We start from the raw sequence: 24,592 nt of genomic DNA on the forward strand, positions 1-24,592 counted from the left end.
CCCGGGCGACTGGGGCACTGATCAGCCGGCGAGTAAAGCAGCCGAGGCGGAAACGAGGCAAGAGGGGCAGCATGCATGCTAGGCTAAAAGCTAGAGCGACCAGGCCACCGCTACCAAGCCTGCTGCTAGCAAACGTCCGCTCTCTCGAAAACAAGATGGACGAGCTGAGAGCAAGGATTACAACTCAACGTGAGATCAGAGAATGCTGTGTGCTCACCTTCACAGAAACCTGGCTGACGGAGGATACACCGGACTCGGCGATCCAGCTGGAAAGACATGCTACTTACTGAGGAGACCGGACATCGGCATCGGCGAACACAGTGGTGGCAGTGTCTGTGTCTATGTAAACAAACAGTGGTGTTCTGACATACAGACTATCGAAAAACACTGCTCACCGGACATTGAGCTGCTGATGGTGAAATACAGACCTTTTTATTTGCCTCGTGAGTTCAGCACCGTGTTTTTAACAGCTGTTTACATACCGCCATGAGCTAACACTGCTAGTGCACTGGGCCACCTGCACGACGTCATCGCTAAACAAGAGACCAAACAACCGGACGCTGTATTCATCATAGCTGGCGATTTTAACCACTGCAACCTCAGGACTATCCTCCCAAAATACTATCAGCATGTAAGCTTTCCTACGAGGGAAAAAAACATCCTGGACCAAGTCTACAGCAACGTGAAAGGTGCTTTTAAGGCTGTCCCAAGACCTCATTTTGGAAAAGCTGACCACATCTCCATATTCCTTTACCCAACCTAGAGACAACTCCTCAAGCAAGCTCCCCCAGTAAGTATAGCAGTTAAAGTGTGGAATGAAGAGACTGATCTAGCACTTCAGGACTGCTTCAGCTGTACAAACTGGGATGTGTTTAGAACTGCAGCTGAGCGGGAAGACTGTACCGTTGATCTGGATGAATATGCTTCTGCGGTTACTGGTTACATTAGCACATGCATTGAGACTGTCACCACCACAAAGCACTACAGAAAATACCCCAATCAGAAAGCTTGGATAAACTGTGATGTAAGAGCCAAACTACATGCACGTTCGTCTGCATTTGTCATGGGCACCGCTGAGGACTATAAAAAGGCCAAATATGACCTGAGAAGAGCCATCAGAAACGCCAAAAGACAGTACAGACAGAAGCTGGAGGGCTACTATTCCACCTCAGACCCTCGACGCATGTGGTTGGGGCTTCAGCACATCACAGAGTATCGGCAGAGGAGCAGCGCAGCCACATCCAGCCAAACCACACTGCCAGAGGAGCTGAATGAGTTCTATGCCCGCTTTGAAGCCCAAAATCCTGACCAGCAGAGAGGGACACTGGACATGGGGAGCACACAGGACTCACCTCTCATGGTGACATCAGCAGATGTGCGCAAGGTTCTGAGTACAACAAACCCACGGAAAGCAGCAGGCCCAGACAACATCCCAGGCCGTGCACTCAGGGTTTGCTCATCAGAGCTAGCTGATGTGCTTGCTGACATATTCAACCTGTCTCTTGCACAAGCCTCTGTACCCACCTGTTTTAAGTCCACCACCATAGTGCCCATACCCAAGAAAAGCAATGTGACCTGCCTAAATGACTATCGCCCTATCGCACTCACTCCAATCACAATGAAATGCTTTGAAAGGATAGTCATGACCCACATCAAAAAGAGCATCCCGGACACTGTGGACCCTCTACAGTTTGCATACCGCCAGAACCGGTCCACCGATGACGCAGTAAACGCTGCCATCCACACAGCCCTTTCACACTTAGAGGGCCAGGATACATATGTCAGAATGCTATTTATAGACTATAGCTCTGCATTTAACACAGTTAGCCCCCACAAACTCACAGACAAGCTCCTCAAACTTGGACTGACACCCTCCCTCTGTAACTGGGTGCTGAACTTTCTAACAGGCAGATCCCAGTCAGTCAGAGTCCACAGCCGCACATCCAGCTCAAGAACTGTAAGCACCAGCTCTTCACCTATGACTGTGTGGCCTCCCAGAACAACACCAGCATCATTAAATTCGCGGACAACACTACAGTCATTGGCCTGATCACTGGTGGGGTTGAAACATCATACAGAAGAGAGGTGGCGAACCTGGTGACTTGGTGTCATGACAACAACCTTCATCTCAATACAGACAAGACCAAAGAGATGATCATCGACCCAAGAACAAGGAAAAAGGAGCCGCATAAACCCCTGTATATCAATGAGACTATGGTGGAGAGGGTGAAACGCAACGCACGCACACATTCGTAACACTGAACACTTTATTGTTGCTTTTAATTGTTTATTGTTGCTCTTATTTGCTTGCTTTATTTATTTTTAATGTGTCGTCTTTTTTCGGGAGATTGAACAGAATAAGAATTTCATTGTGTAGTATAACTACCTGTTTTGCTGTGCATATGACAATAAAACTCTTGAATCTTGAATCTCACTAGGGTCGCGGGGGGGCTGGAGCCTATCCCAGCCGACTTAGGGCGAAGGCAGGGGACAACCTGGACAGGTCGCCAGTCTATCACAGGGCCACACTTAGAGACAGACAACCAAACACACTCACATTCACACCTATGGACAATTTAGAATCACCAGTTAACCTCAACATGTTTTTGGACCGTGTGGGAGGCAGCCGGAGAACCTGGAGAGAACCCACGCTGCACGGGGAGAACATGCAAACTCCACGCAGAAAGATTCCGGTGCCCCCACCAGGATGCGAACCGGCAACCTTCTTGCTGTGAGGCAACAGTGCTAACCAACTGCGCGACCTTGCAGCCTATTCTCTACATGTATATCAGAAAATGTATTGTAGATTAGTTGTAGTTCCTGGTTGTTCCACCAGGTAGAGTCTCTTACTGTTTAATACTGTAGTGAACCAAGAAGGTGGTCACTCAGGCTATGGGCAGTTCTGTGTTGGCAAGCAGAGAGCATTGTGGGGATTCTTCTATCAATGGGCCACCATGACAAAGACTTCTGTGACGTTTAATGATCTCTGGCCAGAGCTGATATCATTCAGACAAGTGAAGATCAAATAGGACAGCACTGCTTTATTCTAGTGAAATACATAACACAAGTGATATCAGCACAGGATAAATGTTCCAGTATCTTGACTTGTCATCAAGGCTAGATCTTGAGTCTCGGTCAGAGTACAACATGTCCAGCAATGACGGGACTCCACGGGGTTGTCACTGTTAAAATCACTCGCTTCTATTTCTTTTAAGACTGTGTGGCTTACAGTAAAATAACAACTGACTTAAACAGTTAGTTATGATCAAGATGATCAAAACCATTCATTCACCAGCCATTGTTCTGCACAGAAGGGTGTCTCCATGTTCTTACTTTTTTAGGTACGCTATGAGAGGACAAAGGGGCTGTATCACAGCTTTTATTGATAAGATGTCACTGATCACTGATTTACAATACTAATCAGGACTATAAATACTGAGTTCATGTGTAGAACTCAGGTAGAGGTTTGATATATGGAGGATTGTTGGAGACCAGGTCAATGTGAGCCCTTCAATGATTTGAACATCAGTAGCAAATGAGAAGGGTAACTCACTGGTTGGTTTGACGTAGATTTTGAGCTTCAGACAGGGTTTTCCAGCAAGGTTTGGATGTGGCGACGCTGCAGAAGAAACACAGAGCAGAGAGAGGTGAGAAACAAAGACAAAAAGACACGAGACAAAATCACATTGAGGTGAGATTTAAAAGTAACACAAGGCAATCTGAAAAGGCAATGCAAATATGCACAAAACAGGTTTTTAAAAAAGTCAAATAAAATAGAAGTTAAGATATAAAAAAAAAATGCAAGATATAAAAAAATATTCCCAACCGTAATTCAATCTTGCTTCCCTATATTTAGTCTGAAATCCTGTGGCAGTAAGGTCCTCGCAGAACACCTGAGAGGTCTCCAGGTCACACATTTGATTGTATATTTGTAGAAATAAATTTACAGCACTAATAACTGTAATGAAGGACGTGATGATTAGAGACAGATTGTGGTTAGAAACTGGTGTCTTTTCCTTTTGTCTCCTCAAGAGGTTGAACTGTGGAATACCTGCAATATTCAGGTCACTTGTTGGTTGGTTACCTCCGTCAGCTGATTACATATTTAAATTCATTCTCTGTGTTTTAGGTTGGGCAAGTCTTTAAAGGTGAACTTAATTTGAATGAATATATTTTTTTTTTTCAATGTTGTCCAACCTCAACTCCAGTTTCAGATTTGTATGCATGCACGCACACACACACATGCATGCAAGCATGCACACACAGTCAATAAGTGTAATTTACACTACTCACAATAAGTTAGGGATATTGTGAGAGACTCAGTGGATTTCATACATACAGTCTTTGTTTCACTTCAGAGATTTCTGGGACAGGGAGGCTATTGTATTGGGGTGATAGACACACCTCATTTTGTGTTTTCCATGTAATGGTCTCACTGTGTACAGTGTGCCTTATGTCACAGAGTGATCTTGTGTGTATGGGAGAGGGTTAGTGCCAGGGTGGCATGTGTGCTTGATTGTAACCCCGCGCCCGGGATTAGGCATAAGTAGATGCTGGTGTGTGTGTTGAGCATGCGTGGTGGCAGGTCCTGAGCAGCAAGGAACGGGAGCAGACAGAGGGAGCGGCTCCTGGGTTGGTGGACGGCAGGCCAGGTGTGGGAAACACACACAGAAGGCGTCTGGCTGGACTGGAGCGGGGACAGCAAAGAGTGGCCGGTGACTGGAAGCGCCGTGGGAGTGGTGGAGGGGGAGCGTGAGTCAACCCCCCTCCCTCAGCTAAGTGCCTTTTAATTGTGGTTGCTGGAGTGGTTGCAGCAGGACCGGCTTGCATGGTTTTAAGTTTTTATTTTTTTGCTGTGACGTGTGATTACAAGATAGCGGTGGCCCGCTTCCATGGTTTTAAGTTTTTTTTTCTTTTTTTGCTGTGACGTGTGACTACAAGATAGCGGTAGCCCTGTCTTAACCAGCCCCTGTAGCATCCAGTGTCTTCACCAGTCACCGGTTTGTCAATCACACGGCCTGTCCCTTATGCAGGTCGCCCCCATCCCCCCAAGCGTTGGAGAAGAGGACCGACGGAGGAGGAGGAGGAGGGAGAGAGGAACCTCCATGGAAGCCGCACTGCAGGACTAGCTGGTTACTGTCTGGCTTGACCAGGATTTTTCTCTAGCCCCGGACTAGGAACATTTTAAATTGTCTTTTTAACAACTCCAGACATCCAGGTATTTGGGGCTCCCCTCCCCTATTACACTTACATACTGGGGCCAATACCAAAAAACTAAAAGACAACCCTTTTCAGTGTGGCACCAATTTCAACATTCTGTGGGTATAAAAAACTAATATAAATTAAAAAAGCTGGTATTGTCAGTAGGTCATTTCAAGTTCATCGTTCAAAAAGCCATGAACACACAACGTCACTTAACGGACGAGCAGCGCCACCTGGCCATAGCACGCCTTCGAGTCGGTGGCAGGCAGTCTGATGTTGCTTGTGAACTTGGTGTGTCTCAAAGTGTCATCGGCAGACTTGCATCAAGACACAGAACTACTGGTACAGTTCGTGACAGACCCAGGAGTGGGGCCCCAAGAGCCGACCGACCGCAACGATGACCAGTACCTCAGGACCTATGCACTCAGACATCGCTATGCAAGTGCCACAGAGCTGCAGGCCCGTTTACGAGATGTGAGGGGTACTAGAGTTTGCAGACAAACCATTCGCAACCGACTCCACCGCTTTGGCTTGAATGCCAGACGACCGTTGCAGGTGACTCCACTGACACCAAGACACCGCCGTGAATGTTTGTAGTGGGCACAAGACCATGTGACCTGGACAATGCAGCAGTGGTCCACCGTCCTGTTCACTGATGAGTGTCGAGTCACCTTGCACAGAAATGACAGTCGTCAGCGTTGCTGGAGAAGGCGAGGTGAGCGATATGCTGAGGTTAACATGGTCCCCAGGGTTCGCTTTGGTGGAGGAGGTGCAACAGTCTGGGCAGGTATCCCCAGTCACTGCACGTTCCTACCTCAGAGACATCATAGAACCCATCATCATCCCCCAATTCCGCCAGCACACCCCCAACTTTCTGTTCATGGATGACAATGCTCCACCACATCGTGCCAGAATTGTCACAACTCGACTTCAAGAAGTCGGAGTGCCTCATATGGTATGGCCAGCAATGTCTCCTGACCTGAACCCCATAGGGCACGTCTGGGACCAGCTGAAGCAGAGACTGGATGACCGTACTCCACCCCCACGTGACCTGGCAGAATTGCGTGTAGCACTTGTGGAAGAGTGGAACGCATTGTCTCAGAACAACATCATGAGGCTAGTGAGGAGTATGAGACGTCGTTGTCAAGCTGTCATTGCGGCAAATGGTGGAAACACCCGCTACTGACATTGTCAATTTTTGTTATTTGGGGCTATCCTTGTTATTGTTAAAATTTGGGGGGTAATAAATATTAAACTAATGAAAATGGTGTTTCTTCTCATTAAATATTAGTAATATCAAAGGGAATTTTTACTTATTTCATTAAAATTCAGACCAAATAGGAAAAGCATTCATGTAAATAACAATATCCCTAACTTATTGTGAGTAGTGTAAAACAAACTGCCTGTGTGTCTCTGTCTCTGCGGGATGCCTTTCAGTCCAAATGAGCCACAATTTAGGAAATGTTTTCCAGGTTGGAGAACAAATTATGTCTAGGCAGAAACACACAGATACAGACAGCGTGTGTTTCTTTGATTGTTAAATGTCCATTCGCTTCAGCAACATGTCTGATATCTGCTGATAAACTTGCTCAGCCCAATATATCAGGATCAGATGGAACAATATTTGTTGTTGATCAGAGGATCGTTGTTTCAGATCAGGTCATTATGGGATCATTACTTGGCATGGTTTGGCCGAGAGCGATGACAGACGACACGTTGGTCCATGACCAGTCATAGCTTGCTGTATTTTATGATCTGTCTGATGTCACAGGGAAGATGGAGCCAGTGACCAGCTTCTTCAGACAAGAAACCTAACCAAACGATCTGGGTTGTCTACGGCAAACCAATATGAAAATTGAATAGGTAGACTGTTACACGTACTGAAGACATTCTTTCTAGTCTGAAAGAGTATTTTAGGTATCCACAGATGTCTACAATTCAGCTGCAGATATCCACAATTCACACAGAGGATATATGCAGCTAAACTCTGACTAGCTGTGATTTCAGTTACAGAAATTTTCATTTTAAGCCTGACGAGTCTGAATTCCACTTCAACAGCTTTAATTGCCCTCAGATGAACATATCTGCAGCGTCCTTAGCTTAAGTTTGAATTGGTAAGAATCAAGTTGTAGAAATCTCAAACCTGAATTCCGCTGCACTATTCCATGACATGTATCTATGTATATATTTGCATTTGCACAGTTTCTTCTTCTTCTTCTTCTTCTTCTTTTTCTTCTTCTTCTTCTTCTTCTTAGGGTCTGAGCACCCAATGAGGGTGCAAAGACCCTATTGGAACTGCTCGGATTTTTATATTTTATTATTATTCCATCGAAACAAACACGTTTTTGAGGTCCTAAATGTACTCGCACACGTACTTGCCACACACATCAGACCCGGCGAAAAATTTTATAATTAGGGGGAAATACTCACCTCAATAGAAAAATGGCTCAACAGCGCCACCTACAAAATTGCAAAAACTGGGCCCCCGAACACACTTTCACGTACAGCCACGAAATTTGGCACACACATGTAACAACTCGATACGCACAAAAAAGCCTCAAGAACACATACTCGAAACTCAACAGGAAGTCGTGTATTTCTGTGTGTACTGCTGCTGACAACACTGTGAATTTCTCCACTGTGAGATAAATAAAGGCATATCTTGTCTTCTTCAAAGGATGGAGAATTCTGGATTGTTTTTGACTTTTTTTTTGTTTTTGCTTTTTGATGTTTTTTTGTTATTTTGTATTACTAAAATTGAATTTACAAAGATCAGTCACCAGAGGGGAGATGAATAGCACTGATCACCTGTATTAGGATGTACTGGGATGTATTATGCAGAAAGTGAACACTCAGTTCTTGCAGCTCTTGTGTGGAAAGCAAGAAATACAGGGAAGCATTGGGATTTCAGGAACTTTGACAAGGTGTCAAACTTCACAATATCAGTGTTCTAAACGTAGAGGTTATGGCACATCTATACAGACAAAGTACTACTTGGTAAGGCTCAGCAGTATATCATAATACACAGTATTACTCACAGATGTAGTAGTACTCATGTCCTGGTCTGAACTCAAAGCCCAGGCTGAAGGGCGTGAACAGCTGAAACTTCTCAGAGAACTTGAGCGGTCCGTTGGGGCTTTGTGGTCGGTTACACTCCCAGCGTTTGAAGCCCTTCCTGTGGTGGTCGCAGGTCATGTATCCATCGTAGTTGACCATGTACAGTACGTAGTGCTCCATGCGCTCTGCCGCCCCCGCCCCCTCGTAGTGAGGACAGTAGATGTCCAGGTAGTCGTTGATTGCCACCTCCACCGTGTACTCGCCCCGAAAAAACCTAAAGAAGAGGATAAATGAGGTCATTTCGAGTATAGTAGTTCTATTTGCATTGTGTACATATACTTAACTATTGTATATTCAACATTTTGTCAATGTACAGTGCTGAACAAATGTATGAGAGCACCTGTCATAAAAACAAGAAATCATAAATGTTTTAGAAATCTTTCAAAAAACTTGTTTAAAACGAAAAATGTTATTGTTATTTGTTTGGCAAATAACAAACGGAAACAACTAAACAGTCCTTTTTCACACATAACCAAAAACCTTCATATTTTCTATGGCTTCCTTCGGCCTTAATAACAGCCTGCTTCTTGCTGCCATTGTTTTCAGGAACTTTTCAACAGTCTCTGTTGTTGAGTTCCAGATAGTTTCTAGCTGTTCCCACAGACTTGCTTTAGATGAAACTTTTGTGTGATCAATCTTTAAATGTACTACATCCCAAATTTGTTCAATAGGATTCTAATCCAGACTTTGACTTGTCTAGTCCATCAGTTCCAGAACTCCAGATTCCTTTTTCTTGGTCAGATATGGTCTCTGCACACCTTTCAAGTATGCTTGGGCTCATTGTCTTGCTGGTATATGAATCCGCGACCAATCAGATTCAGTCCAGAAGGGATTCCATGATGCACTAAGATGTTGTGGTAGACGTTCTTGTCCATGATGCCATTGATTTTCAGTAATTTTCCCACGCTGTTTCCACAAATGGAGCCCCATACCATGATGGAACCGTGTTTCACTGTGGGTGCAATGCATCTGGCATCAAAATGTTCTCCAGCTTTTCTCCAGACAGAAACACGACATTGCTGACCAAAGAGTTCAAACTTAGACTCGTCCATCCAGAGGACCTTCTTCCAGTCATCAACAGTCCAGTGTTTATGCTCGCTGGGAAATCTCTGGATGTTTGTGGGTCTCAATAATGGCTTCGTAGCAGCTCTTCTTCCCTTTAAACCTTGTTCCATCATTTGTCTGCTTATGGTCAATTCTGGAGACTTTCTCAGACTTTGATCTGTCTTTCCCTGTTTGTCTCAGAGACTGTACAGCATCATGAAGTGCTTTAATGTGACTCTTTCATTTTCAGTGAGCTCTTGACATTTAACCATTTTAAACAGGAATGAGAAATTTTAAACTGAATTTACCTTTTATACCCAGAACTGAGCCACTGGGCTTCTCTGAGAAGTCAGGAATAAATCAAGCATCACATTCAACCACTGAAATTTGTTTTTCTGTTCAGGAATGCAAGTAAATCGCTATAATTAGACATCATAATCAAGAAATAATAATGTGCTTTAAATTTTTTTTTTTTTGTAAAACCGTAAATTTGAAAATTCATAATATAATTATATTTTAATATTAAAAATATAATTTGGGGTAAAGAGCTAGTACATGCTGGTGTATTAATCATAACAGAAACATAAAACTAAATGTTGGTGATTACTAATGCTGTTAATTTAGGGCAGCTGTGGCATAAACCTGACACTGGGTGGTGGTCTAATATATTTGTTAAGCACTGTATATCTTTAGTTGTACTATATTTTTGCTGGCACCATGTAGTCTCAGTGCTCATCTGGCCAGCTTCGGGCAAAAGATGGCAGCCAGGAAGCAGCAGTTAAAAAAATAAGTATATGTTTCTGGATATGTATAGATATGATAAGATAAGCCTTCATTTATCTCACAGTGGAGAAATTCACAGTGTTGTCAGCAGCAGTACACACAGAGATACACACATACTAGAAAGAAAAATGTACATATAAGAAATAGTGCATACATAAGTATAAAAATATACATATAAAAAAGAATAGTGCAAGCCTAGAATATAAAAGTGAGGATTTATAGAAAAGATATATATATTTTCTTTTTTTCTTTTTTTTTTTTTCTTTGCAAAATAAAACCCTTTTTTTCAGAATCCACCTGCCATCTTCATGTTCTCCAAGTGGGTCCCTCACAGTGCCCCCAGCAGGCATCTTGCACCAGATGACAATTTTTCCACATATTATTAAATACGAGACAAAACCCATTTTATATTTAGTTTCAAACCAACAGCAACCTCACCTCATGCATCTTCTGATTGTATCAGTGATCTTCTGTCTGTGAATAATAGTTTTATATCATACATATCCCTAAATACCATCAAGGGAAAATTACATAAACTTTCTTTAAAATCTTATATCTCAAAGGTGATACAACATGCTGACATTTGGAGGTCACAGATGTTGTCACATGTCCATTTCCTCCACCTGACACTACACTTAAAATGCATTCAGATGTAGTCAGTCAGGGTTTTTTCAGCTTTAGCAAGTAAAATTTACTTTTTAAGATGCTTTGATACCACATAGAATGCATATGTACTGATATAAATCTGTCTACACAGATACACTGTGTGGATTCAGCATCCACTTGAGGACACAAAGCAAGTCCCCATAAGGTCAGTAATTACATTTTAGAGTGAAACCTTGGTCTTCGTCTCCAGGAAATGAATGTGAATCCAAGTAATGTCCTCTGAAGTGACTGAATAACTGTGCGTCTCTCATGTCTCTTCGTACACAGGGACCAACCTAGAGCAGTTGCATCCTCCTCACACCTACTCTCAGGTGGGCAGGTGTGGACACCAGCTGTGTGTGTGTGTTATCATGTTTTCCAGTATTAACCTCATTAGTATGTCTGCTTGTCTCTCTAGAATTCAACTGTTCAACAACTCATCCCAGTTGTCACCATACACTGTGTTGTTGTTACAGTTAAATTACTACAGCTGCTCCTAGAATATGTCTGAATATGTCTGCTGAAACACCACCAACACAAGAAAAACATCTATTGTCATTATTATTTGTAGTTTTTGGTATAAGCAATACCTTCAGGATCTTAATTTTTCAACTATGTCTTGTACATGATAATGCTGCAATCGGCATATATCCCATATTTTCTAGATGTACACAAATATGCAAAAGAGTTAGCTGTTGACACACAGAAACCATGTGAGATATTTATAGGTTAGATATGGAATTTGGTTACTTACAACTGACAAGAAAGATATTACTTGGATTTCCAAAAGATGTGTGCATGCTGTTCTATGGTTCAGGGTTTGGTGACACTTTTGTGTTCGCTCAGGGTGAAGGACAGGGTGTGGTGTGAATGTGTTGCAGATAGTTGCACTGTTGTGTGTAATGTGTCAAAAATGAAAGACCAAGATGGAACTGGTTTCATTTTGTTTTCAGTTTTTTTCTTACTGACCTATCCCATGTTTGTGCATGTAGGACGAGGTGCTTTATTGTCCTGCAGTGGCAGTTAGTCTCAGGAACAAGTCTTGGACACAGCTCTAACACATACTTATACAATCCACCAAGTAAGCGCATGTACATTGCTGTGATGTCTGCAGAAGATGGTGATATCTTCACCATGTGTACATTAGTACCCACATGCTAGTTTTTACCATGACATTATTTCTACATTTTATGTATCATTTTATAGCTTCTGACAGATCTGTAAAACCTGTAGCAGCTCAGTTTGAACTCTAAATAAAACAAGTTTGATGAAAATATGTGGTAGTCTTCAGTAGTAAAAAAAAAAAAAAAAAAAAAAGAGTGTTTTTGCTTCTTCATGATTCCTTCTCACAGCTGCTGGGTCACACTGTTCCTATAATTTACATAATTTAATTTAGCACAAACACACAGCCCATCATACTCTGACAGATGCAACAATTGATCTCACAAAACAAACTAATCAAACTTAATGTCTTTCTGAATATTCATGTAATTCATAAAACAACAGTGAAGTAAAAATGTTTTTGTACTACACAGTGACGGGGGTTGCAGGGATGTCCAATCAACTGAGCTAATTTGGATTTTGGTAATGAGGTTTGAACTAACTGATTTGGTTTCTCAGGGTCTGTCCTGATTGGCTGAGCAGTGCTGGTTAATCACAGCTTGTTTAAGAATTCAACTCGGGTTTCATTTAACAATATAAAAAAGTGTGATTCGCATGTTTGACGGGGGAGGTGTAGGGGAGAGGAATTTCTGATGAGATGAGTCAGTGTTTACTGGCCTCAAATTAAAAACCCATTAAATCAAACTGATTCTGTTGGATTTAGATATGGAAACATCAAGGTGAATACTAATCACTTTTTATTTCCCATATAAAAGGCGCAAAAGTTGACTGATGTAATGTTCCTAATGCAACAGTCTACACTATCAGTGAGTTTGGCTACTCAAGTATATTTTATTTATTACAAAAATAGTTTGTGCTGGGACATTTTAATGAAAAATGCTGCAGGTGTTGCCCCTTTGGGACAAACAATATAATATCTATAATTTGCAAGACAATTGTTGCAATTTTGTTGATCCTCTGTGACACAATCCACACATGGGCTCATGGTAAGAAATGCAACAGATCAGAAAAGTCACAATTCAGTTAGGATTGGGGTTTTGAGTTACGGATTGAATCATTTATAGGCTTTGCAAAAAGTATGTGAAAGTCCGATAATATATATATATATATATACGTGTGTGTGTGTGTGTGTGTATGGGGGGATATATATACATATGATTACCATTTTGGAAATATTTCACAATTCTATAAGCTAATTTTGCACTTTTTTCCAAAGTGACGTACATCTGAGAGTAGATACAACACAAGCGAGCATTGAGTCAGGAGAGAACAACCTGGATAAGTGCCATAGAACATGTTGTTAGGACCTTGGTGCCTACAGGCAATGTGGGAGGGAATAGGAATTTCTATCCATCCATCCATTATCTATACACCGCCTAAACATCATGAAGGTTGTGGGGGGGCTGGAGTCCATCCCAGCTGACTCAGGGCGAAGGCAGGGGACACCTGGACAGGCAACCAGTCTATCACAGGGCCACACACACAGAGACAACCAAGTACACTCACTTTCACACCTACAGACAATTTAGAATCGTCAATTAACCTCAACATGTTTTTTGGACTGTGGGAAGAAGCTGGAGAACCTGGAGAAATCCCATGCTGCACAGGGAGAACATGAAAAAAGAATGGAAGAGAGAAGGTGTCGTGAACTGGGGATCTTCTAGCTGTGAGGCGAAGGTGCTAACCACTGAGTCCCCACGCAGCCCGAATGGGGATTTTTTTTCTTTTTTCTTTTTGCAGTCTGTCAAGTGCAGAGGTGTTGAGTACAGAGCTGGTCTTTAGTCTTTTCTTAAAGACTGTGTCACGCCCTCCACCTCTGGTCAGGGCTAGTGGAAGTTCCTCTCCCTCTTTCTTCCTCCTTTCCTCCTTTTCCTTCTCTCTCTCTCTCTCTCTCTCTCTCTACTTCCCAGGTGGGCGTGTGCATGGCGAGTGTGCGAGGCATGAGCAGGTACAGTGATTGGATAATCACCTGAGGGCTTCTACCTGCGGCTGGTTTGGAGTAATCATGCAACGACTCACCTCTCACCATATAAGAGGAGCTCAGACCACAACCCGAAACTGGACAGTAAACTACTTTCTGTAAGTGAACCCTGGCTCACATCTGCTTTCTGGTATCTGTGCCCTGTTGCTTAAGAACCTGTCTTGTCTTCTGCTCTAGCTGGTATTCACCTGCTGCTCCGAGAAACCTCCTTTTGGAAAAGCACCACATCCATTCCTCCCTGGTCACCGTGCCTGCTCAGCCTCCATCTCCACTTCCTCACTCGCCAGGCCACCCACCGCTCCATCCCAATCCACGTATTCTGTCAGTAAGCTCCCAAACTGCTGCATTCTGGATCACCTGCAGAGGTTTGACTGTGGATGCGGGGAAATCTTAATGCGTCCATATGGTGAATTTGAACACGTTTTTAAAAGTGCAACACCGCTGCAGCCACAAAACAGAGGGAGATGGCGTGGAGAATATTGCTGCTCGGGTCAATGCGTAAGTTTAAATGTCGTCCTTTGCAATCAATAATATTACAGGAAAACTGCTTGAATGGTAGCCTATTAATTTATTTCATTGAGGTGCAATCCCGTGGGGGAGAGGCACACTTGGCAGCAGCTTCAGGTGAAATGTAAAAATTTTGTTGCAGCACAAGGTCATTAACAGAATATAATTTAAAATTTATTTAACAGATCTCTACATCATTCACCTGTAATACTGTGGAACTCCTTTGATGGCTCTGACAGGTTTATGTCCAGGGAAAACGACAAAGATGGGTAAAAGCTGTTTCAGGGCAAGGCATACTTCTCTGACCACCCTGCATACAGTTGCCTTACTCAAGTAATCTGCATCGCCGACATTGTACAAAAAACTTCCATTTGCAAAGAAACGCAGCGCAACACACAATATCTGCTGGGATGTGAGAGCATGACTGCGGTTGGTAATGCTGCACATGTAAGGACTGATTAGGTTGTAGGTAGATGATGGACTGTGACGTGAAACGGTACCGCTCAAAAAAAGAGAACTGTCTGGAAATGATAGAACATCTTTGCAATAGACCAATATTTAATTCTCTACGCAGTAATGTTGCACCTTCATCCATGGGATGGTTATCAAAAGGACATGCCATGTTAGTGGAAAAAGTCACCACCTACTGTGTCTAATGGAATTCTAATATAGCCTACTGACTGATTTTTTTAAAGTGATTTTTAACAGACGGCTGGACTAGGCTACGCCAAAACTCACCTGCTGACTGAATAAATGAATGAGGCAATCAAATAGTGTGTGTGGCTGAAAGAGGGTGGAGACGGAGAGAAACTCAAGGGCCACTGAGAAAAAACCTGATCCCGACCAGATTAGGTTCGCAAAGTCTGTTACTGAACAAGGTCTTAAGTTAGCTGTGTAACAGACTATATTTACCCCTCTTTCTCTGGTTTGAGTTACCTCTTTTTGTGAAACTGAAAACTCAGAGTTTCCCTCAGTCAGGTGCCTCTCCATTTCAGGGTTAACAGACTTAGAAGTTTCACTGACCCTGCTTTGTGAAATGGACACCTGGTTGGTTTGATAGGGCGCTCAGCTCGTATTTTTGGGTCCAGTGTTTCTTATCTTCCTCCTGACAATACACCATATAGGATTCGATGGGATCCAGGGGCCTCATTTATCATCAGTGAGTACTGTTACGTGCAGAGTGGAGGATTTGTGTGTGTGTGTGTCCCTCTCCACACCTCTCCTGCATGTGATTATTAGAAGATTGGCTGACACCTGCGGGTTTCCTGCTTCTGCCACCTGTGAGCTCCTGAGGAGCGGGTGACTGGCTCACGCTCTGGCCGGTTGTCCAATCGGGTGGGAGGATACTCCTTTATAAGCCCTCTTGCTCCTTTGTTCACTCTCTGCCTCTTGCTTGCTGTCATATTGCACGCTGCTATCAGCTTTGAAGGTTTGTGGTGGGAAAGTTTTCAACTGAGGTAAGATTGGATACCCTGTACACGTGCACACGTAGTTCACTTTTTGTTACTGCACTGGGTTATGGGTTGATGCCACTATTGTAAGTTTTGTTTTTCTGTCACTATTAGACAAGATAGCCAGGCCTTTTGTTTTCCTTTCCTTACAGAAAGATTTGACTGAGGCCCTGTTTTGTTGTTTTATTTCTCTGATTTGGCACAACCCCACAGTTGACCCTTCCCCCACACTTTTTTGAAACTTTCATTTTGTTGTTCATTTGAATTTTTAAGCACTTGTAAATAAATGCATTTTTCTTCACTGCCATCCATTCTGCTTGTGAGTTCTTCCATAATTGACAGTCTGAGTTATGTTACTCTTTGCATCTTGTAAGCAGGAACGTAACAGTATGCACAGATATGTGCTTGGAGCGTGCATAGGAATATTCCTACGCAAAGTATGGAATTTATCAACTTGTCCTTAGGAATTTGCGTAAATATACACAACTGTGACCATGCGTACACATAATCTAGAGGTAGAATAGTGAAATGACAAATGGAAAGCATTCAGGGATTTTGACCACTGGCACATTCCAGCGTGAGATTGGAAACATGTGGCGTTTCCCAGCCATCACTGAGCAGGATCGTGCTGGCGGTGTTGGATGCCATCACTCCCCTGCCCCCAGCCTCCAGTTTCCTTACAGCCATCACTGGATTCCCAAACACAAGTGGAGCCATAGACCGAAACCTACATTGCATTCGAAGCAGCATCACTAAAAAAAATTTAATTTTGTAAATAGAAAAAGGTTTCATTCAATCAATGTACAAATAATTCGCAATGCACATTTGCGGCTATCAAACGTTGCCCGGTGTCCTGGAGGAACACATGACTCATTCATTGAGCAGAACAGCTCTGTGTGTGCGTCTTCAAGCAGGAGCTGTTGAAGATGGCTGGCTTATTTGAGTGCTACAAGTGTGGAAATGTTTTTGCTGGACTTAGTATGGTAATTAAAACACCTCATCTGTAGGTGATCAGGATTATCCACTGGGTGAACATTCGGTATTTGTCCTCCTCCAGTTGCAGTCATTTCTCTTTAATGGGCACCGAGCTTAAAGTCAGACCACTTTATAAAAAATTTTGCCGGCGATCTCTCCTCTGACCCAACAGAAATAACTGCAGTAGTTATCTTGTCCCATGCAGCATTTTTTTCTTTCGCTGCTGATCCCCAACATTTATGCACCAAACAATATTTTTTAGTTTGCTTCAACCTCTGTTTCAGAAAAGTTTCTCTTTTGGCTTTTTTGCCACAATGACGATAGGTGAGGAAAAAATAAATCGTCACTTGCTTTATAAAGAGGCGTGTTATTGCCCTATATGGTGATTTGGAGGCATTCCTGAAGGCAACGTGCACAAGCACGGAGGTTAACAAGTGGGATTTCTCAACACTGATGACTTGCTGATGTGCGTACAACCCATGCATGCACGTTTGATAATACAGATTTTTGTTTTGTACTTGCACACACTCCAAATTTCGTGCATACGACAGAATTTAGAACCTTTTCTACATACTGATGATAAATGAGGCCCCAGGTCAGGAGAGTTGGCTGGCCATTCGAACAGTAATATCATGGTCAGCAAACCATAGTTTGACACCACTGTGGTTAGTATATAAGTCCTGCTGAAAAAAAAAATCAGCACCTGCATAAAGCTTGTGAGCAGATTTAAGCATAAGGCACTCCAAAATCTCCTAACAGATGATGCTTTGACTATGGACTTGATGAAACACAGTGGATCAACATCAGCAGATAAAATGGCACACCAAATCATCACAGCTTCTCTCTGGACTTCAAGCACCTTGGACTCTGTGCTTCTCCGCTCTTCCTCTAGACTCGAGGACTTTTGAAATTAAACGAAATGCAAAGAGAACTTTGAACCACTCAGCAACAGTCCGGTTTTGTGATTTTTCCCCAGGCCAGGTACGATGTTTCTGATGTCTCTGGTTCAGGAGTGTCTATTAGAAATACGACAGTTGTAGCTCCTTTTGCTTGGGAGCTCTTGATGCACAAACAGCCGCCTCAGTCCTTGTGAAGTTCTTGAATCGACTTTTCTTGACAATCCTCTCAAGGCTGCAGTGAACACTGTTACTTGTGCATCTTTTCCTACCTCACTTTTCCCTTCTAGTCAACTTTCCATTAATGCCACAATTGTGAGCACATCTTCATCTGTTGCTAAATTTACTTAAATTCAAATATATGCATGAAAAAATACATACATGAGCCAAAAACACTCAAGTTTCAATGCAATCATACATGAATACCTACCAGCTTTTAAAACCTGAAAATTTTCAGGTTTTTGGTCACTTAGAATTAACTAAATATATGTTTTAAAGGCTCATCACTCTCCTAACAAACATAAAAATTGAATACTTTGTTGTACAAATGAGGTTCCTTAAAACCACAGCATCACAAGTATTAGAAACACAAAGTTTCACTGTAGCGTTTGTTGGTGGAATCACAATGCTGATTATTCCCGTCTGACCTGAACGCAGCGTCAGTGTGTTGTCCTGATTGAGTTTGGAGGGTGTATGAGAACAGCTGGAGCAACGATCCTGATGCTGAGAGAGGACGAGGGGGGGGACATTGGTCCTCCGCTTCACCCTCTTTGTCTTTTCTAACACCATTAGCAAAGTGCAGGCTAACTTCGTTAGCTGAAGGATCGTGTGACGCCAACAGCTCAGGGAGCAGCCGATGCGTTCACTAAACTCTGTCCCCTCAGCTCTCACATCATCACTCATCACTCTAATGGATATAGACTCTGTTTCTGCCCCAGCTGGGCCACCGCCATCAGCATGATCACCTCTAGTGCCACAACGATTCGTTGATTAATTGATTGGAGAACTGACAAATAAAAAACATTAGCATCTATTTTGACAATCAATTAATCACTCTACTAATTTTTCAAGCACAAATTGTGCAAACAAAAATCCAAACATTAATTTCAGCCTTTGAGTGTATTTGGTGTTTTTTGTTGTCAGTTGAACAAACCAGGACATTTAAAGACAACTAAATGTTTTCAAAATGATGTCGTAAGTGAGCTACAAAAACACTTGAATGAATCAATGCTAAAAATGCAATAAAAATATTTCACTAATCATCTTTAGTTTAGCAACCATTAGTCAATTAACAGTCTACTGAGAGAAAATTAATGAGCAGTTGATGAACTAACACAGATACAAAAAAAAAGACTGGACCAAACTAGAAGTGAAACATCAAAAAGTACTTGATTGATGTCCATATGTCAGTAAAAATGGTCACATGGCAGCAGCTTTGTGCACAAAGTTAGTGAAAAGACTTATTATCAAAGTCCAACAGCCTGCATTAAAATCAGAAATAGCTCCGAACAAAGATACGGCTAAGTGTAGGAAGCATCGATGTTTTGTGGAGAGGAGCTTTCGTTCCTTCTTTCCTAACTCTTCTTCCTTCCGTCAGTCCTTCTTTCTTTCTGTCATTTCATTGGTTGGATGTAAATCATTTACTCATGTATGTGGTATAATCCAGGCAACAGGAGAACATAACCTTGATTTAACACATTGCTGAAAGGAATGGGACAGGAGTCAGTTTCTAAAGATGGCTTTGGTTTGTCTTATCCCTTCTTTCCCCATTTCTCTTCCTCTCCTTTGTAGAGATTTCCACATGTTTTTTTCCTCCAGCAGCTGTATGGAATCTCCTCAGAAGACATACATTTCTTTTCCATCCACACTTGTGATGTCACAGCTTCCAGCATGCCTCTGTGTGATTTACTGTTTAATCTGTGCAGGTCTGTGAAGGTCAGGTGGATTAGATCAAGGTCTGGTGTAGACTGGGACAGGTCGAGGTCATTCGTCAGAGTTCCTGACAGAGCGGAGACACCAACGATCCTCCAAGCTGAGCAGAAGTGACCTGCTGACAGATTAATGTTCAGATCTGCTCAGACAGTCAACACAGCATTAATGTGAACCACAGAATGAAGAACCAGGTTTATTCTGCTCAGGTGGTCTGAACTGAGGGGGTGGCCTCAGACGGTGTGGAAAAGCATATTTAAAAGCAAGGATTTTAAGTTTGTGGATCCATTTTCACCAACATTTTTCCAATTCAATTGTTGTAGCGTAAAGTTTTCACTTTTCATTTGTCGCTTAGAATTTGTAATTTTTATGACTTATTCATTAAACTAGTCAGTATTCAAATAGTGACCTGATCTAAAATACAACAGATCCCTTGACTAAAACAACAGATTTTAAAGAAACATACAATGACCATGACCAAAGTGGTAAAAACACACCACAGAACACAGGTCAGAAAATAAGGCCTAAAAGACCAGAGGATATGGACCAAACCAAGACTAAGATAAGACAAAATACCAGACAAATCCAGGGCAAAAATAAGGACCAAACCAGGAATAAAATACCAGAGAACATTTTGCTCTAATACATTTTTAGTTTATTGCGATGTGTATGTCCAGCATTTGCTGTCCTCAAGAGGTCAGATTTTGCTTAATGTATCTTCAAGTGTAACACAGTTGCGATTGTTATGCCTTCTTCGATATACATTTAAATATCTCTCTCCTTTGTGTTTTTGTAAAGCTTTTAATTTGTAAATCATTATTTTGTGGACCTGTAGTAATTTCCTTGAGACTGAGTATGACGTCAGCACCAGGTTACACATACCTGCAGTTATTGAATTATCTAGAGTCCATCATGGAGCAGGATTTTCCCACAGCAGCAGCAGAGAGCAGCTTTATTATTTCTGTCCTACAGTCACATGATCAATGCCCTCTAGAGATACTCGGCAGCCTATTGTGTTCCTGTGTGTTACTGTAACCTGACTCTGTCCTGACAGGCTTGGCTACAATACCCACAGTGTTTCCCTCAGGTTCAGACAAGAAGCTACAAGCAACAAGACAAAACTATCTGATAAGCCATCCCAACACTCGATCCTACCAGCAGAATACACACACCATTTTTGTTTTGTTGGAAAGAGTAACCTCCATCTCCACCCTTGATGCACTACTCAGTTCCAAAACTCAAAAATTCAGCACACTGACAGGGGATGAGACAAAAGTTTGTGAATTATTTGAAAGAAATACAACAGAAATCTTGCTGTGCTACCAGCACACAGTGAGGCTGTTCTCTTTGTTAAGGAACATGCAGCCTGATTCCATCCTCACAGAAACTGACTGAATAAGGGGTAAATTGAGGAAAAAGCCAGGGATACTAGACCAAACTAGGGCTAAACACTCCACCCTACTGGGCCACACCAAAACCACAAAATACGATAGTACTAGACTGGCTGGACTAGGCTGGCCAAAAAAAGTATTAAAACACTGGAGAATGCTGAACCAGGCCAGGGATAAATTGTGAGCCAAGTCACTGCCAAATCCCCAGGAGCCACTGGACCAAACCAAGACTACAACACTGACAACGTACACATCAGAACTATACAGTAAGCCTGGCGTATCATAAATATCGGCTTTCCGATGTTGAAGGTTCATCACACAGCAAAACACTTTTCAATTTCCAAACAAACCTCTGAAAAGTAGTCCATATGGCGATGATTAGGTCCCACTGATTGCCTTGCAGTCGCTGAATCAAAAGACAAAGGTATCTCATCGGAGTTATAAAATCCTTCAGATTATTTACAGAGTTTCTGCTGCACAATCTACACTGACTGAGCTATATCTCACCTATTCTGACCAAAGGAAGAGCAACACATGCTGAGTTTGTCCTGAAAGTAGTGCAACAGGAAAAATACTAGAGAGTAGTGCTGCATTACGAACAGGTATTATTTTCAGTGTTGCAGTATCGACAGCTGTAATTTGCAGTAATGATGCAGAAAGGTTGCAGTAGTACTGCAGCATTGCCAGGCGTTGTGGTGATTTGAGATTCCTGAGTACGGTAATATTCAGAAAATGTCAGATCATGTTAACTGAACAAGCTAGACACGCAGCAGCAGCAGACACATGTTCACTGTAACATGACTCCAGTCTCTTTGCTGCAGTTACCACGGCGACTCACCATGGACTCCACAACAGGCCTGTGTGTGTGTGTGTGTGTGTGTGTATATATATAAATTAGTTGAATGTTAAGCTCTATAAAACTGCTCTGTAGTTAGCCTAGCTTAGCACAAATGCTGGAAGTCCAGGGAAATGAAAACGACTTCCCTTTTAACCAAATCCTGTCTGACGTGCATGTCGTCCTGGACTCAGAGCTGAAACTGATCCATCTACTCTTCTAACTCCACAGAGGAGTCGAGAATTACCCAGAATGCCTCAAAGTTTGAAGTGAGGTTAAGACTAGAGTTTGGCATGTCAAGTCCACACCAGGACAAAGAGTTCAGGAAAGGAAAGGGAGATTGAGGTCCAAAAATTTGCCAGCTGTCAATCACAGTGGCCCCGCCCCCACCCACCCACACTGTTGCCCCGCCCCTTGCCCCCACCCCCACAAAGACATAATACAATATGAGGCTGCTTCTTCTTTGTGTTTTCTGATCCAAGAGGTGAAGCTTGTCAGATACTAACACACACACAGCTTGGGGGTCAGGTGGCCCCGCTTGGCCCGGGACCCCGCTTGGCTCTCTATTATCTTTCATCCTGTCAATCAAGCCTTTTCAGTAGAACAGTTGAAAGTGAAGAAGAGGAGGGTTGAGAGCCGCCTATATTCAAGCTGCTAAAATAAACAGGACACTGAAAGGTTTTGCACAGACAGCATGTGAAGTCATGACACACAACACATTTCACTACTGAAACTACCAATGGAACACTAGTTGTGCATTGCTATAGCTGAGTCCTCGTGGACGCATGGAAGTAGCATGAAGATATTTCACAGCCTAATTGGGAATGGTTGGTTTTATCTCTTCTCTGTCAGTTTGGATAAAGTTAAAGTGAGGGGGTTGAAGGAAAAAAGGTTTCAGCTGCTATTGTCTATACATCGATTTGATTTATCTTGACGGACGCATTAAGGAATCGCTGGTTGAAGATGTTGAACCATGTCTGTGCATCTGGACAAACCTGGAAATTTTTTATATTCTTTGAGAGTTTTGCAGTCTCAGAAAAATAATGGAAAACAGACTGATACATGTGTCAGAGAACTGAGCTTCAAGTCCCAGACAAAAGACGAACCATCATGGAAAAGTTCTGAACATGAATAAGTGTCCCCCTCAGCCCCCCTTGGCTCCTCTCTGCTGGTCTCCAGAGGATTCTGGAGCAATCACAGAGTCGGATGTGGAGGTTTTTACTGCCAGCTGGCAGCTTCTTTATCACTTCTATTAACTCTGAGTCCGGCCTGACGCTGGCTCAGTGCCAGCACGGCCCACTGCTATGACGCTTCGCACTTCACACTTCTGCTGTAAAAAATCCTGGAATTAACCTCCTCCTCTGAAATCAGCTTACAGACACCAACAGTTTAGACTAATTTCACTGAGTTTATACTGAGATACACAAGACAGACGAAATGTGACCCTCATCCTTCCATCACCTCCCTCCTTCATCCCTTCACCTCTAACCCTCTACAGAGAGCTGCAGGTACAACAAGTCACAGCTCTGCTTCTCGGTTTGTTTTCACAGGCAGACAGCTCTACAGCTCCACTTTAAAAAAGTCTCGACGACAATCCATCCATCCATTATCTATACCCCTTAATCCTCACGAAGGTTGCAAGGGGCTGGAGTCTATCCCAGCTGAGTCAGGGTGAAGGCAGGTTCACCTGGACAGGTAACCAGTCTATCACAGGGCTTACACAGAGAGACAACCAAGCACACTCACATTCACATCTACAGATGATTTAGAATCACCAATGAACCTCAGCATGTTTCTGGACTGTGGGAGGAAGCCGGAAAGAACTTACGCTGCACAGGGAGAACATAGAGACTCCACACAGAAAGACTTCAGGTGTCCTAACAGGACAAACCAGGGATCTTCTAGCTGTGAGGCGACAGTGTTAACCACCGAGTCACCTTGCAGCCCCTCGATGATAATATTATTGATAATTATCATCTTAGTCCAAATAATTTTTCAGTAGCTCATATATTCAGACTGAAAGCATTTTTTTCTTGTTGCTATAATGGAAATGTACTCAGTTGTAATAGAAGTGGGAGGGTTTGGAAAATAGCTTTAATAGTTTTTAAAAAATGACAGCAGCGCTTATTAATGGGAAAAAAACCCCAAGACTGTAGAAACTGGTGTCTACACGCCAGGGGGCGCTAAGGACAAAGGATTACCAATAATCTTGTAAGAACTTTAACAGGCTAGTCAATAACTGTACTATTGAAAACATGCACTTAATTAAGTCTTATTTGGAAGCTGACTTTGATTGACTGAAGAGGAAAGAAAGTGAAAGTCTTCCTCATGGCCTGTGGTGCTCTTCTGCTTGAGACGATGATGCTACATCAGATGCATCTAACGCCAGCATCAAGCAATAAACTGAATCAGAGCATTTTCATTTTTGTGCAATAATTGCAACCACTGCTGTGATTTAGCCAACATAAGAACTTTGGTATATGCTTGGGAAGGATGGTGGTTTTGACTCAGTCGAAATAAATACCGTGTATCTCTAGTCATAAACAAGCCATTCTTTTTTAAAAAAAAAAAAAAACCCCAAGACCTGCTGGAGTATAAACAGCACCATAAAACAGAAAATGTGTCATCAGTAGATATTTTACTAATAGGTTCTGATTAGCGCACTATTTTGATGTGCAGTTATTGCTTTCTGTCATTTTTCAAACAGAAATAGC

General features: G+C 42.5%; 1 protein-coding gene across 1 annotated transcript in view; it reads right to left on the bottom strand.

Moving 5' to 3' along the window:
• LOC103359810 (ephrin-A2-like) overlaps positions 1–24,592 on the bottom strand; it is a 145,258-nt gene that overhangs the window by 11,328 nt on the left and 109,338 nt on the right. Inside the window, exons 2-3 of the mRNA XM_008285344.1 lie at positions 8,241–8,533; positions 3,554–3,619 (exon numbers count right to left, since the gene is read on the bottom strand). Of these exons, the coding sequence (XP_008283566.1) occupies positions 3,554–3,619; positions 8,241–8,533 (359 nt within the window). The remainder of the gene's footprint in view (positions 1–3,553; positions 3,620–8,240; positions 8,534–24,592) is intronic.

This window comes from Stegastes partitus, unplaced genomic scaffold (genome assembly GCF_000690725.1).
Source record: "Stegastes partitus isolate 25-593 unplaced genomic scaffold, Stegastes_partitus-1.0.2 Scaffold398, whole genome shotgun sequence".
NCBI classification, from domain to species: Eukaryota; Metazoa; Chordata; class Actinopteri; family Pomacentridae; genus Stegastes; species Stegastes partitus.